Here is an 11,538-nt window from a genome sequence, read left to right on the forward strand (position 1 = left end):
AAATTTTGGGGAAAGTGATTTGGGCTTTAAGATGATGAATAGTAACAAAAGAAAATTTTGAACTTCTGCGATACAAGTTTTGGGCTACAGCCCAGTTCTAGTACTTTTATTACAAACATAAGGTATATCATCTCCATCTTAATGCAATTAATTTGATTAATTTTTATTTCTTTTTTATTATTACGAGCATTCCTACAACCTTTGATTATTATAATATTCTTGTCTAAGAACTCGTCGTTACCCTTCGCATAAGTGCTTTAAATTTTTCAATTTTTTTGGTACATTATGCATTTTTAAAATCACCAATAGCTTGAAATCAACTTCTCCATCTAGAATTTAAATTTTAAATAGAAATCAAATTAATTATAAAATATTAAAATATTTCATTTCTCTTTTGTCTATTATGGGAGAAATTTTTTTTTTTTTATGATGATAAGACTTACTGTTTTTAACTAGTAGAAAAAAAAAATGATATATTGAAATTAAGATATTTTATTTGAATAAAATGAAATGAGTATGAGACAAGTTTTGCTTGCAAAAACCAAATAAAGGATTTGTTGAAAAGACTGAAGAGAAAGAAATAAGGAATTTGTCTGTAAGTTAGTTCCAATAAAAGAGCAAAACGTTACAAAGACTGATTTGAGCATTAAAAAACCTTTCACGATCGCATCATTTACCTTTTTTTTTTTTTTTTTTTTTTTTTTAACTTTATAGTATATGGTTTTAATTATGTAAACTTCACACTTCTTATCCACCTTCAATTCATTCATTATTGATTTTTTTGACTCTTCACAAATATTAAAAAAAATTATTAAATTATTTTTTATTAACTTTTTATAATGAAAAAACGACAAAGTTTGATGTATATATCCAGACAATAAAAAAATTAAAATAATAAATTAACTTTTTTATATATATTTGGTCACCTATACATAATAGCTATTTATATATATATATATATATATATCAAGCCATTAATAATAATCTTCTATGACTGCATTCTCTCAAATATATTTTTTATCAACCTTTTGATCGAAGAAGTTACACACCAATAAAACTCAATTTATAGACTTGAAATCCAAAAATTATATGTTATCTCAATCTTTTTTTGTACTTCCCTCGTGAAATATAATTTAATATGTTTTTCTTTCTAAATTGAAAATTTTAATATTATTTTTTTAATTTTATTATTTAAAAAAAGATATAAAATAATTTTTTTTTTGTTTGTCAAAAAATCAGCCAATTCTATTAGCAAATGATTGTAAAATTCTACATTTCTTTAAAAAAAAATCTATACCTAATCAATATGAATATTTTTAGTACTGGATATTATTATTAATTGAATTATATTAAAAAAAAATTTCCTCTTAGTATATAAATTTTATAATTATTTTTAATAAATCATAATGTAACGTAAGATAATGTAATTAAATATATTTTTACATTTAATTTAATTTGATTTGAGGTTTCCAGTATAAGCACACCCTTTGCTAATTATAGGTAAAAACCTACACCAAATACTCCCTCCGATCTCCATATGTCTACTCATCGATCACTAAAATTATGTTCTTTTAACTATGATTACTTAATGGAGTTTGTCAAATACTAAAAAAACAATATCTTAAACTTATGAATTGTGGTTCAAACGACAACACAGGCTATGTATATGGATTTGAGCTCATCTCCACTAAACGCACCAATAGAAAATGGCAAAAAGTTTTAACTATAATCAAGTCCTAAATTGGGTTAGACAATCTTTGATAATAGGGTTCAGATGCCGGTGTTTTACGAAAAAAACAATATGTTAAGGAATTCAACAAAATATTAATAATTAAAATAAATATAAATATAGGAAATCCATTTTCAGATTCCAATCCCATATTTGGAACTCCACAATCCCAACTTGCAACATTATGGGATTTTGATACCCAAACAATAATAAAAAAAGCATTGCATGCTTTACATTCTAGTTCTTTTCTTTCCCTAAATGAATACACCACCAAAATATATATATATATATATATATCACTAACTAATATCTCCAATCAGTTAAAATTACAAGATAAATATATTTATTCTTCACTGTATTTATCATGGGATTTGAGTTGTAAAATCATATTATGAATAAAATTATTATATCTTTTTATTTTTTTAAAATAAAAATAACTTAATGAAAATAAGATAAAATAGTGTTGATTTGAATTGATGGAATGTAAAATTTATGAATTTCGTAAAATTCATGAAATGAAATGAATTTAACAAACCCACAGAAAGTAAGCATTCTATGTTCAAATCTATCAATTCAAATTACCTCTAAAATTATGATGGAATTTATTAATTATACGAATTGTAATCTACTTTCTCTCTATTAGATAAAATGTGTTGATAAATTCATGAAATATTTAAATTTCATCGCTCAGATTCTATCAATCCAAATAACTATTAATATAATAAAAATAACTATTAGTTACATCACATAAACAATTAATATTATTATTAATAACATGAACTTCTATCTACCTAATTTAATTATCACTTGTCCAATCCATTACCACATAAATAAATTACAATATCCATACAATACTTGGAAGGCAGCTTGGCAAATTTTAGCTAATCCACAGAATGCCAAAAGTAATAGAAAATACAATATATATAGAAAAGAAGAACATGAGCAAAAAGGATAGAGAGGGGGAAATAGAAATGGACACAACATATATATATATATATATATATATATATACCTAACTTTTTACTAGGATTTCCACTATAACTACTCATCATTGAACTACCCTTATTTGCATAACCCCACCTTATCACATCAGCTTACCCTGTTATAATATAAGCAAACACCTAATCTTTTTATATGTGACTTTTCAAGATGCAGTTTGTCATGTAATTTCTCATTCCTTGCATAATTAAAGGGTACTTGATTCCAAATTAATCTATTGGAGTGTCAATGAAAGCAGATTCCTTAATAATGGCAATTGATTTATTATTAATCTTATTAATTCATAATCAGATTTAATATATTCCAGAACCCATTAGTAATTTGGCTTTTTTTTAAAATGTTCCAAAGATTGATTATTGTTGTTGTGACAATACACACAAAACACCAAACAATCTATATATGTATAATTATTACTATAGGAATTTATTTTATTATTTGCAATTAGATTTCATTATTATAGAAATTTCTATTAATTTATTGATAATTTTGTTAAACGATGAGATCATTTTTTTAATATGAAAAAATATGCATTTACTGTACAAATTATTAATCAACAATTTAATAATTGAATGTTTATTTTGTAATTTAAATAAAATAAGTCTACAATGTATTTTAATTAACTTGGGTATCTTATAGGAAAAGAAACAAAAGAAGTTGTTGAATATGAGGACAAAATTAACATATGATTAAGACAATTTTTTTTTTTTTGTTTTTTCCGTTGTTAAATTAATTTAAATAAGATTAGTCTATAAAATAATGTTTTTTTTTTCTTAAAAAAAAAAAAAAGTTGCAAGTTAAATCAGCATCCATGCACCGTTGGGATAAGACCACTAAGAAGCCACTAACTATTGTCCTTTAAAAGGTCTGCCCCATGTGATCTTTGATTCTTTGTTCATCATAGTGGGTCCCATTAGAAGGATTGCTTATCATCCGTACGTTTTGGAGATCCCTACTTTTCACTTCAAATTACATGGACAAACAGTTTGGCCCATCTTATGAAATTACACATTTTAGGATTTCACTTTTCTAAATACGATCTGACGTAAGATTTTAAAATTATATTCAAATAAATTAAATGCATCTTCTTTTATGTATATATACGAAAGACTGTATCTTCTCCTTAATTTGAATAAGGTTACTATATGTTTTCTATTTGGATCTAATTTGATAAAATTAACCGTTTTAACAGTGATTAGTTGTTGTAATAAATATCAATTATTTTATTAGCGTGTCATTAAATATTAAAAAATTAAAGTTTCACAACGCAATATCTTAATATTTTCACAGATTATGGAACATCTCATCTAACTAGTGATTTAATATAAGAGTAAATATTTTAAATAAATATTAAGATCAAATTTTACTAAAATTAACCTCCTCCTTTAATGTTTAAAATTCTATAGATTTAGGCATTGTTCAGTAACAATTTACCAAGTCAAAACTCAACTCTATTAATCGTACTGTTTGCTAACATAACTTTTATAATAGTTTTTAGAGGTCGATAGCTAGACCTTTTTACGAAACTTAAATACGTCAATATTTAGTGTTTCACAGAGATTAATTAAATTTTATTGACGATCGTATCCATCGTTTTTTCCTCCAAATTCAATTAATTAGTATTCTTTTTATTATTTTAAAGTAAACAACTAATAAATAACTATCAATTAAAAATTAAACAACTAATAAAATAATTATTACTTATTAAAACAATTAATATTTTCGAATTTAATGAGGTGTTCCTATAACGATTCACCCTACCTCAAAATATCTAAACGAGAAAAAAGCAAGCAGCAAAAATATCTAGGAGGCTTGCTTATCTCAGAAACATAAATCACAATAATCTTTTATCCAATTATTAATATTAGATAGAGAAGTTAATTAAGCAAGCAGGAGATGAAGAGAATTCCAAATTGGGAATGAAAGCGCAAAAGAAAACCAAGGCAGTGTTTTGTCTGTATAGAAGGAGAGCCATTGAGCTATAATTACCCACTTGTCTACTTGCTAAAGTATATATACAGTCGATAGTCAAATCAAATCACAATTTATTGAAAGAAAAAAAATTTTAAAAAAGTGAAAGCTAAATTATGAAAAAATAGATTGGAAAGTGATGCTTTACTGGCACCAACATGTTTTTTATTTTTTATTTTTAATTTTTAATTTTTGCTGTTGTTTATTAATGAAAAATCAAGATAAAATAACCGGTTGGTTTAATTTTCAATAGGTTAATTTTTGAATGAGATTTAAAATTTCTAAATAATCACGGAAAGAGTACAAACATGTACTGGGGAAGGTGGGGAAGAGAAAGCACAATTGAAATAGTGAAATTAGGACATGATGAACAAAGCCATTGTCGTTTGTCATTATCGTTTTCACTTTGTCTTTACGCATATTGTGGGGTTTTTGAAAAATGAAAAAAAAAAAAATAATAATATTTGCATATGCAGAATAGAATGCAGTCTTCTTTTGAAATCATTTCTTTATGGTACCACTTCTTCTTGACCTGGCCTGAAATAGATTGGAGATGTACAGTCATTTACAGGTGGAAGCTGTACTGCAAAGGATACAATTGGATAAATTTATAGTTCGCGGAAAATATATTTTAATTCCTGAATTTTGGTAAAAATATTTTGACATTTTAAATTTGAAAGTTTTTTTTTTAAATACAGAGAATTTCACTTTTTTAATAATTTTATATCATGTCATGTTAATAATAATAATTTTTAAAATTTTTGTCTTTGACATATGAATTTTAATTTGATATATAATTAATATAATTCTTTAAATAATAATTAAGCCTTTATATTAAATAATAATTTGATATATAATTCTTTAAATAATAATAATAATAATAGTCCAATTTTTTTGTCTCCATCTAACTATTAAACCTTTAGATTAAATTTTCTGTTAGATGTCTTTGAAGTGTCAATTTTAACCCTAATCTATTTCAAATTTTCGTTTCCATGCCACTCATAAATTCAATCTTTTTCTTTTATCACAGAATTTATCTTCCTATTTTTTGTTCTTTTGTAAACTAGAATTCAATAATAATTGTTAAGATATTACAACTCCAACAGACTAAACTGTGCTAACGAAACAAGTTCACAACATCTTGCATAGTAGTTAATATTGCAACTACCTATGACATCAGAACTCACTACATCACCTCATTCAACTTGCCAACTTCCTAACCACTCTCTCTGCACTTATAAATACAACGAAGTATGACCATAGTTTCTGTTATTTATGGTCATAAACCTAAGTCATGTATGTTTGTCTATAAAACAAAATTGGCTATCTCATGGAATTCTTTGTTTTGATTTTGAAATAGAAACAGCATTGAATATCCAAAAAACCGAACTACATCGGTTTGGCTTTTCGATTTTAACCAAAATTGCTGTTATTGTAGTTGTTATATTCAGAGGTAAGGGAATGGATTTGAAGCCACAGTAATCTCATAATTTTGAAAATCATCCAATATTTGGGAATCAAAATGAGCTAATAAACTTGGAGTGATTGTTTGAAATTGGTGGAGTTAAAATGATTTTCTCTGAGCATTTACCAATTTCAAAATGAGAATAGAACTATCAACTGTAAAGACTGTGCTTGAGCTATTCTACCACTATTAGCAAATGGCAGACCTCATAATTAAAGTGACCAAACTAATAGAACGTCAAAAACTGGGTTGTTGCCCCTTGTTTGTGCTAATTTGTAAGACTAAAACCACCCTGAAGACCTAAAAATGATCATCATGCACATTCTCAAATGTCTGAAAAAGAAGTTTAAAAGCCACTTACCAAATCCTTGACTTTTAAGTTACATTCAGAAACATGGAAAACTGTACCTTGATTTTGGACACTTACCTAATTTTATTTTCCTCTTACATATCAGGAACAGAACAATCTCATTTTTGCTGGCAATTGTACAGTAGAATTTGGATAAATTACGAATCTGGAAATCCACTGGCAGTTGACTGCCCTAAATGGTTAAAGTAAGACAGTAAAAGTAATAAAATTTCACAGTACAATTACCCAAACATATGAAAGTAAAACAGAGGATCTTCAGATTTCATTTCTGCAACTCTGTGTCTGCACAAAAATCACTTTCCAAGTCTCCAAATTCCAAACAAAATTCATATAAATTTAATCTTCTCGAAACGAGAAAATAATTACAGATGGGAGTAAAAATAATTGACCTACACTAATGGGGGTAAGCGTAACAATCAGCTAAACCTAATCGATATATTTTTTTTTTTTTGCGATTTTTTTTTTCTCAAATGGTGAAAATAAGCTAAAAGATTGTAAATTTTGAAGAAAACTGAATTAATTCCCCTTTATATACATCAAATGGTAAGATCTTTTTTCCATTGCTAATACAGAGGCACCGGAAATCGCAGCGGTTTCGGCAGCTTTTGCTCTTTCACCACCACTTTCTCCGCTCGCGGCGGCTCACATGGGCATGGTAATGCTATAAATTTCGGAATCTGATCTCCAGGCATTAGCACCGGCAAGCTCTGGCTTTGATTTTGCTTGAAATCCTTTAAAAATTAAAAGAAAATGGAAGATTAATGCATTTGTTAAATAATAATAATGGCATATTAGTAAATCAATTAAAAAGAAAGAGGAATTTACTGTGTTGTCAGGCTTAGGTTTAGAAAGTGGAGCCTCGATGTCAACCTCAGGATCAGGTTGATCGGAGAAAGATCGACGGAGTGATCTGAGCTTCTCCCAATGGTAACAGCAAGAGAAAATACCGCTCAAGGTGAAGATGATGATCAAGAGTAAGGCAGTACCGAGAGGGAAACCAAGAGACGGACGTGATGCGTCCACGTGGGAAGGTGAAAAATCTGGACTCTCCATTGGCATACACTAGTAGCTTGGCTCCTCTTCTCATGTGGAGAAGAAAGGAATGAAGTGAAGGGAAAGTAAACAAATAAAGAAAAAGAAATAAAGAAGTGTTAAATTCATGAGTAGAAGAGAAAGAAAGGAGAGTAATTTATAAACTGTGAAGATGAGTACGTGTAAAGGTACAGCCCAATGTCCGCGCCAAGGTACGGAAGAAATGTGGGTCCACGAACCAGTCTACTTGATGGTTGATGAGTATGAATGAAAGCTCTACTTCGGCTTTGCTTTGCTTTGCTTTGCTTTACTTTACTTGGATGTGGAATTTTTTTTTTTATTTTCATTTATTTTATATTTAAAAAATATTTCGGTCCTAAAAATTTTTAAAAATATTTTATACTTTGAAAAATTCGTTAAAATGAGGTTTTACCTCTGAACTCTACTTTGTAGTTGGATAATAGTATGTGTTGGTTAGATTTTGATTAAGAAAGTGAAGCTAGGGTTGGGGATTGTTTGGCTAGGGTTTGCTTAAATAAAAAGTAAAAGCAACACATTTGATTTGTAAATGTGAAAGCAAAATGGGGGGTTTAGAAATTTTGGGGGCCATATAAGATGGGAGCTGCAGTGCTTTGCACTTTCCTTGTTGTTGGTTCTCATAGAAAAACTTGACAATCCATTCGTTTTGTATGCTACGCTGTTGTGATTCAAATACGGTATTCGGGTGTTTGCCTGCTCATTGTCCTTCAAAATTTAGCTGTACAAGGCCCTACTCAAGACATGGATTTATTGGTATGTTTCTCATTTCAATTAATTGTATTTAATTATCAAAAACTCCAATTATTCATTATTATTGAAAATATTAAATATATTAATTTATCTTCCATGTTCAAGCAAATTATTATGGCACTGTTGGACAATAAAAGTTTTTCATACAGTTTTGATTAGACTAAATATATAATTTAAGCCCTGATATTTAACAAAAAGACATTAATGCACTCTAAAGTTTTTTTTCAATAATAATCTCACACCTTGTCATGCTAGAAGCAATAAATTTTTAAGGTTTTCTATTTTTATATATAAAATATTGATTTGATATATAGTTAGTATAACTTTTGAAACAACAATTTTTACATTTTTTAATTATCTAATAAGTATTTAATTAATTTAATTTTATAAATTGAGGTATTCAATATGTCGAGTGTTTAATATGAGCAATTTTTAGATTAAAGTGCTTAATAAGTCAAAGTGAAAGCTGAGAGTGTCACAAGAATTTTTGTAAAGAGGACAAATCTGAATTTATGTACTCCGTTGTTTTAATCAAGGTTAAAATGTTATTCTATTATTTATAGTATTTGACAACATAACATTTATAGAGTATTTAAAATTTGAAGAAACGGATAATAAAACATTATTAAAAAACTAAAATAATAAATTTTGTCCAATAACCTTTTATTCAAATATAAAATCCATAGTATAGCCTATATAGATGTATGAATAAAATACATACAAAATGAGGAAAAATCGATTATGCACTCACAAATATTAGTTTTCTTTTTTAAAAAAAAATTATTATTTTCATTGATTTTACGATGGAGATATAAATTCAGTCTAAATAAAAAAATTTTCAATCATAGTTTTCTTTACAGGTGTCTTTTTATATTCTTAAGGCAACTGAAAAGGACTCATCGTAGACTTTTCGTTTGGTGAGTGTAAGTGTTCATTATCAAAGGCCTATATAACATGTATATTTCAACTTAGTCAGTGTTGGTATACGCTCCACTTCAACGGAGACTCTAGAGATGATGGAATTTTGTACAGCTTTTTCTGGTAACTGAGTTGGTGACCAAACAAAAGAATCCCATAGTTGTGGAGAACAAAGTAACACAAAATTGTACCTAAACCACAATGCAATATATATTCATTTCAGGTTAATTCACTTGCCAATATATTTACTCTCTTTTTTGGTATAAAACTATTTTTGTTAGTTATCTCCTGTATAATGTTGTGGGCTATACAATAAGATTAATCTTCTCTTTTGAATAATATTTACTAAATTTAAGACTTTTCACTTTTTATATTTTTTACGAGAGTTAAAAGACCAATCACATCATTTAACTCGTTAGTTAGTTGTCTTTTACCATTTCAAAACTAATTTTTTTTATGAAAAGATTATTAATCCCTATATAATCCAACTATAAATTAGTGATACTCCAACAAGAGTTTTTATAGGGAGTGGAGCACATAATCACAAAAGAGATGTAAGAGAATCTTAATTAATAATAAACCGTATCAGAGGTTTATACTTTTTAATTCTTTGTAAACAGGAAAGGGCATTGCGAGAAGGAAGATTCTGATGGATATTTTTGGCCTTTTGAGGCCCTAAAGGACAATGCACTACCAAAAACAAGAGGAATAGAAGACAACAGAAGTTTCATAAGTCACCTCATCATAACTCAACATGTGTTGCGCTGTTTCTTTATTCTGTGTCTGTGACTGTAAAATGAAGAAACCATTGCCGCTAAAATGAAGGTGAGCTGCAGGGCCAGCAAGATTAAAATTGGATGCAACTGTAATCTAATGCGAACAAAAAAAATATACTTTAAGATGTATAAAAATTATATCATATGGAATGATTCTAGAATATTGAGTAAATAAAAATATTATATTATTTTAATTTATATTTTTTTTACAAATTCATTAAAACACAATAACATTTCTAAAAAAAGTTATTTATAACTAAATACAAAAATTCAACACTCGTACAATTACTTTCCAAATATATTTTGGTAATGAAAGCAATTTTCTACAAATATAAATTATTTTACAAATATAAAAATTCAAATTCATAAATCAACCAGAATTTTATCTATTCATTTCATTTATAAGAATTAGCATGAAAATGTTTTTTACAAATATAAGATAAATAGCATTGCTTATTACATAAAAGTCAACTAAATCGCAGAGACTGATAGCAACATTGTCACTGCGGTCGCTGTAGTAAAAGATTTGCCGTGTGGAACTCAATTTGTGAAACGGTGAGGAAAAAATTCACTTGTCTTTTGACTAAAAACTCTGTGTTCCTTAATTGTGTCAATCTATCATTGGATTTTTCTTCCTTAAATTAAACGTTGGACTACGTTCGTACTGTGATATGTCCTTTCTCTTTTCTCTCTCACTCGTGAATAACAAGTTAAACAAATTTTCCTTTATTTTCTTTTTATATAATATAATTTTAATAACAGCTGTCAAGATTTAAATTTACAACAAATCTATAATATTTAAGCATCATAATCAACGACTGTAGCTCTTCACTAAAGTTCAAATGTGGATGGATGTATCAACAAATAACAACCTACTCCCATCATTCCAAAATTACGATTCTAGTCTCTTTTTGATAGTCCTAAAATAATAGTTTCATCTACATTTTTAGAAAAGTTTTTTTATTTTTGGATTTTCCATAATATATTATATAACAATTTGTGTAAATAATTAATATTAATTGAATTTACTAAATAGTGAAAAAATTTTAAGATAATAATTTTAATATTTTAATATATTAAATATTCATCCTATTTTAAAGTTTTTAAGTTTTAAAAGTGAGCTTACTTGGACTTTGATCACTAATGCTAAAATGTTGGTACTGACCTATTAACTAGCTAGCTTACCACCTTATATGTTTTTGTAGATTTAATATTTAGTTAATATAAGATTCTTAACCCTCCTTGAACATTCCATTCATACTTGACACTTGACATTCTCTCTTTGAAATTGAATCGATTTTTTTTTTTAATACTTAAAATTGAATCACCTTGCTGTGACTAGACATCCAATTTAGAAATAACGGAACACCTGCTATGTATATGTTAAGTACATACCAAAATTTTTGCTATATACATATATTGAAAAAAAAAAATTTTTTTGGTACTTCTTAGAGAGTTCTACATAAGAGGAATAGTTGTATAATATAATCAA

At 27.2% G+C, this 11,538-nt stretch overlaps 1 protein-coding gene across 1 annotated transcript; it reads right to left on the reverse strand.

Moving 5' to 3' along the window:
* Positions 1–7,030: 7,030 nt before the first annotated feature.
* On the reverse strand, positions 7,031–7,700 carry LOC105639927 (hydroxyproline-rich glycoprotein family protein). Its single transcript, XM_012224130.4, has 2 exons — positions 7,357–7,700; positions 7,031–7,262 (listed from the first exon to the last, which is right to left on the reverse strand). The coding sequence occupies exons 1-2, from the start codon at positions 7,588–7,590 to the stop codon at positions 7,095–7,097; spliced, it is 402 nt and encodes a 133-aa protein (XP_012079520.1). The 5' UTR covers positions 7,591–7,700; the 3' UTR covers positions 7,031–7,094.
* Positions 7,701–11,538: the final 3,838 nt, after the last annotated feature.

Source organism: Jatropha curcas, chromosome 3 (genome assembly GCF_041381405.1).
Source record: "Jatropha curcas cultivar XTBG-Jc1 chromosome 3, XTBG_Jcur_1.0, whole genome shotgun sequence".
Lineage (NCBI taxonomy): Eukaryota > Viridiplantae > Streptophyta > Magnoliopsida > Malpighiales > Euphorbiaceae > Jatropha > Jatropha curcas.